This window comes from Phaethon aethereus (genome assembly GCF_964289735.1).
Source record: "Phaethon aethereus genome assembly, chromosome: 4".
NCBI lineage: Eukaryota > Metazoa > Chordata > Aves > Phaethontiformes > Phaethontidae > Phaethon > Phaethon aethereus.
This window is the reverse complement of record NC_138578.1, coordinates 38215355-38221017: the sequence shown is the minus strand read 5'-3', so window position 1 is coordinate 38221017 and position 5663 is coordinate 38215355. Positions and strand designations below refer to the sequence as shown.

At 36.7% G+C, this 5663-nt stretch overlaps 1 protein-coding gene across 1 annotated transcript in view; it reads right to left on the bottom strand.

The window, feature by feature from the left end:
* Positions 1 to 4847, bottom strand: part of GLRB (glycine receptor beta) — a gene marked incomplete at both ends in the record, with an annotated part of 42900 nt that extends 38053 nt beyond the window's left edge. The window contains one exon of the mRNA XM_081998762.1: positions 4726 to 4847. Within this exon, the coding sequence (XP_081854888.1) occupies positions 4726 to 4847 (122 nt within the window). The remainder of the gene's footprint in view (positions 1 to 4725) is intronic.
* Between the last annotated feature and the right edge of the window lie 816 nt (positions 4848 to 5663).

Sequence of the window (5663 nt, the reverse complement as noted above, 5' to 3'; positions counted from 1 at the left end):
CAAAAGAATTTTTATAGGAACCAGACCTGGCCTCTGCAATGTACTTATCTTCAGGATGACTGTGAGATGTAACTGCCTCCACAACAAAATTCAGGCTTTTCTTTCAACTCCATTCCATCTTCTCCCACAAACTGTATCAACCCTCCCATCATACCTACAAATGAAAACGTTCACAAACTATCAACAGTGTCTTCTAAAAGATGGGAATGAAGAGCTGATTCCACTTTCCTACCATGTACATTTTGGGCATGATCACATACTACAGCTAGAGATGCCATGTATACCCAAACATTTGATTAATTTAAAAAAGTCCTTGTCCATGGGAAGGTGGAGAGATTCCAAAATACAACATACACTTGGAACTTCTACTTTAATCTGTATGGGAAGAGCATATCAGAAGCTGACAGTTAACCAAAAGAAATTTTAGGACAGGCTTTCATACAACTCCCTGTTTTAAACACTTCAAAGGTTTTTTTCCCCAGTTACACTGCCTTTTGTTGTTATTTTTAAAAGAAGCTGTTTATTGAACCTTGGCATCTGTGACCTTTCTAAGCTTCTGCCCTGGCAGATGGCACAAGCCATGTTTTCTGGAGGGCTTAGAGGGCCATTTCACAGTTTCCGAAGTAGCTGATATGCTTTATTGAATACAAGCCAAAATATGAATTGTATTCCTGCTTTGTGGGTAAAAAAAGTATCTATCGATATTATACAGCATTTAGTTAATCATCTACATGGATATAAATCTCCATGTGGAAAAATGCATAAAAGTGAGAAAAAACACTGTTTTAGAAGCACAGTCTTGATATCCAGACAAAAGAATCAGATTTGGTGATTGAGGTTACACTCTTAGCATTGCCATGGCGTTAGAGATGCTGTGGGATCTTCAGAAATGAACATTGTGCAAGTGAACAGCTGTGTCATACTAAAACTATAACTAACAGGGTTAGTTGTGATCACGAGCACAGTCGTAACTGATTTTATCAGCTGCTATCTGACACTCTTACGTCTCACTGTCTTCTATAACACTGTCAGAACCAAACTTCCCTTTCCTTATCATTTCATTTATCTAGAGATCTTGCAAATAGTTTTGAGTAGAGACCTTCTGGGCTACTACGGATTGTGGGGATAATAGAAGCTCACACATCATAAAATAACTGAAGTATTTATCATGATGTAACATAAGGAAAAACATTTTTCATCAGTGGTCTTAGAAAAAGTCACAGCTAAGTCTCCAACGTTTCCCAGAAACAGGTATTACGAGGAATTACAAAGAAGTTAATAAGAAGTAACAGAAGGTAATACAGCTGATGGGTAGTCTACAATCAAGAAAGAGATCAAGTGACTAAATCCATCTGAAGCTATATCGAAATCACCTGTGTTCAGTGATTTCAATAGCAAATTTCAAAATAAGCTTTGTAAACAGAAGACTATAATTCACAAAACTCTGAATTTTTGTCTTGAAAAGGTGGACCTGTTTGGGGGGGGTGTTTATATTTTCTATGGAGACAAAAGGTAAGAGTTTTGTTACACTAAAGCTTTATATTTTATTGCACTATCTTATTGCATCTGTCAAAGCCAGCTTCTCAGATTTATGGTGCAATACTCCCTATTATAGGATTTTAGGCCTAATATATCTATTTTGTTGTTAATCAACAAACATTCAGGAATCAGACACAAGTATAACTTACTCTGTGTTTCATTTGGAAAGCCTGAGGTTAGAAAGAAAATGATCTAAATGTAAGATGTGTAATCTTACATCTGTTCTGAGCAAGCATTAAATCAAAACAAGAACCAAGTGATTAAGCATCAGCTTCATGAAATCCCTTGATAAAAAAGCTGGGAAAAACAGTTTCAGTAATAAATGAAAATAAGATGGTCAATCAAACCACTATGACATAATGCACTTAGAAATACAGCATTATGAATAATCACAAGTGAGAGGTTTTGCTCTAAGATACGAAATAGAATTTTCCTAATTGAAGGTAGCAAATATCTGTTTATGTGACAATAATGAACTTTTTATGGGGTTCCTAATCAGCTTGTTTTCAGCTTATTCTACTAGTAGTTAATTTCATGCCAGAGGGGTACATTTGGATAAAGGTTTGTATTCTGGAGAGCCGTAAAAGGAAAAGTTCAAATATGCTCAGTTTTCATGCAAACAAATTCATGCTAAAGTTCCAAACCAGTCTTATAACCATCCACTTCTTAACATCAAACTAAGGAACTCAAGCAGTAACATCAGATTCAGCATAAATCTTTACCTGAAAAATTATTTGCATACATTTGAATTTCATTATAAAGTTTGTAAAGAGAAGACTGTTCCTCACATAATTACTAGTAGGGTTTTTTTTGTTCTCATGAGGAGGTAAAATTTGGCTTTTCACATGTTGTAAGGAAACAAAAGACAATAATTTGTTACAATTAAGCTTTAAATTTTATTGCACCAGTAACCAATGCAAATTAAAGACAGATTAGGATTTTAACTTATAAATGTATGTTTTCATTAGGAATTTGTAACATTCAATTTTATAAATGATGCAAAGTCCTATTTATTTTCTTTAAAAAAAGATACAATGCATTCTTCTAAGAGATTTCTTTTGTGCTTTACTAGTAAATTTTTTATTCAACCACTTTCTTTCAGACTATTTTTGGTCAAGCCTTATGGTGTCACTTAATCCCCACTGCATTGTGTTTTGCTTTGTTTCTGAGATTCCTTACTTTTTTTTCACAGGAATATTAAGAGTAGGCAGCCTTTTTTAAAATTCAGAGTGTCACCAAGTGAAGAAGTTCTGTGAAAGATTAGAAAAAACATGCTGACAACTGAAAGTTTGCTATCAGTTGCCTGAGTTAAGAGAGGATTAGATAATTTCTCTACAAGACAGAACTGACTTTCATAGCTCATTCACATGAGACGTCTTCTCAGTGCCAGCCACAAAAACAGCAGTCCTGCATCCCTGCCATTACAAGTGGTTGTGTCTCAGGCTGTGAACTTCAGCCGAGTAAGATATAGACAACTTGTTTGTTATTCAGAAAATCCAACAGGGCTTAGTGCTACGGCAATTAATCCCAGCTAGCAACAATGCACATGTGATACATCAGACAAATACTGGATTCTGCTACTATTTTTGCAGAAACTGGCTGGAATGTAAAAGTATCACTTAGAAAATTATAGCATTTATTCAATGCTTTTCAAGTACATTGGTGACAAATTACATCATATTTAAGGGTTGTAACATGCACAGGTATCAAAAAGAACTAGGTACCAAGAAATACTGTGCTTAAGAGAAAAACAAAGAAACAAAAAATCCACCCACTTATCAAGATAAAATGACATCAATGTTTTGACTTTGAATTAAGACCAAGGCAAGAACAGGGGGGCAATGCTGGCTGCTTCGATGAGCCCGTGGAAGATCTGGATTCAGTTCCCAGCTGTGTAACTCATTTTCTGAGGACTTCAGTGCTTGCACCTGTCCTGGGAACAATGACCTTGCTCTCCTTGCTACAAAGCCTTACGGTAGCTCAGACCAAAAGCTATTAACTATTCAAAGGGGATAGAATGGGTAAGGGTCATTTCAGACGAGTCATGATCACATTTGAGACTTGTATCTTAATGTATTCAAATCCAAAGATACATCTCATTTTTCAGGTTTGATGTAAAAAAAGAATGAAAACACTCACCGTATGTAGAAACTTTCTAAAAATTTGGGGATACAAATAAACAGTCAATATTTTAAAAGAGTGGGAACTTTAAAAGGTATTATTCAAATACTGCTTCCATCTGGTTATTCTACTTATTTTTTTCTTTTCTTTGGAAAAAATTTATTGATGTTAAATAGCCATCCTCACCTTCCAGTCTTCTTTTATGGTCAAAGAAGAAATGTGTTTTAAATTTGTCTAAACAATTTTATCTTTTCAGGCATAGTGCTTTTCTACACTTATTGGCAACTTACTATATTCCATCAATCTTTTCTTCAGATATTTACACCATAACACTAGAAAGATGAGCAAGGCTGGCATGACAAATGACAAAAAAGGCCCTCACTAATAAAACCTTTGTATTGTCCTATGGATCACAACCTAAAACGTGGTAGGCATTAGAAAGAGGGAGTATATTTAACACCAAATAATCACAGGTGCCCAGAATACATTCTGTATTCAGCTGGGCAATCACAGATTTTAGTTTCTGTATTTTTACAGAGAGATGATTCCATAAGGGCATGCATCAATCTACCTCCATAAAAGTTGTAGTACTGTAAATTGTTGATGGAAGATGCTGAAATGCTTAGTTCTACCCAACATGCAGAAAGAATATGCATGACAAGCCTTCTCTTACAGAACCAAGCTAACCAGAAACTGAATTTCAGTACAACAGTTTTAGATCCTCTTTGCTTTTCTCAGTACACCTGCAACATGATGCTAGACAGCATAGCACTAAGGGACTACATCACTATGTCTCCATGAAGAGCAAGACACTGGGTTGGAATCCCCCACAAAGAAACAATTTATTATGGCTTAGATTTTTCTTTTCCTGCTGCAGAAGAAACACACTCATTGACAGAACTTAGCTATGATGCTGCTCAAACCCTCTTCCTCCCATTCCCACCCCAAACCCCATTCTTTCAGCAGAAAGCATCACCTTCTGCTTCATTTGCCAGATAATTTCCACTGTTAAGAATATGGCAGGATCACCTTCATACATAAGCATAAAAGAAACAAGGAACATACGATGGACATAGATATTGCTTCTTTTTCCCCTTTCCTTTCTTTGAAGACTTCTCTTTGGAATAGACTTCTTCAACCCATAAGGAGAACAAGATGAAAAAGCAAACTGCTAGTAAGAACTTCATCTTGAAGATTAAGCTTCAGAGAAACCTTCAGTCTGTGGCAAAATAAAAGAAATAAGTTTATGTTAGTAGGGCCAGATATGCAAATGGAAACACATACCTACAAAAACTAAACAATTTTTGGTTTGGTTTTTTTTTAAGTTTGATCTTAGTTGCGTTGGGAGAGAGAGTCTGTTGAGGCGTACCTCTGACATGGAACCAACTTAAGCAATTTTCTGAAAGTACCTTCCCAAAGTTAAGAGAATGACAGAGAGGAACAGATTTAAACACAAGTTTGCTCCAATGTGTTTAAGAAATAAGTGTGATGTCCTTCAAAGGCTGCCTAACTCAAAATCGTCAGAAACTTGGAAACAAATATGTCAAGTATCAACTGCATTAATTATGGTTAAATGTGACCATCTAGCAAGGCAGAGAACTGCCAGCTCTCTGTGACCTTGCAGAGATAAAATAGCAATCATTTTAGTGCCGGTTAAGAGAAAGGGTTACAAAGTAAATTTTATGTACAGGATTTGAACATAAATGATTCCTCTGAATTAAGTGTTCTCGCTGCGGAGCCAGCACCAAAAAGGCCTGGTGAAGATGACTAAACACAACTCGCAATACTGTGCTTTGTTACATCACGTTCAGCTTAATATTTTAACTTCTTGCAGGTGAAAGCACACAGCCCAAAGGCCAGGGGCCAGGTGTCCCCGCTCCCAGCCGCACGGCTCCCCACGCGTTTTCCATGTGCTTCCCATCCCACGGGCACTTCCCAGGCAGCTTCCTGAGACAGCGGAAACCTCGCGGGCGCCTCAGCACCGGCTCCATTTTCCCACTTTT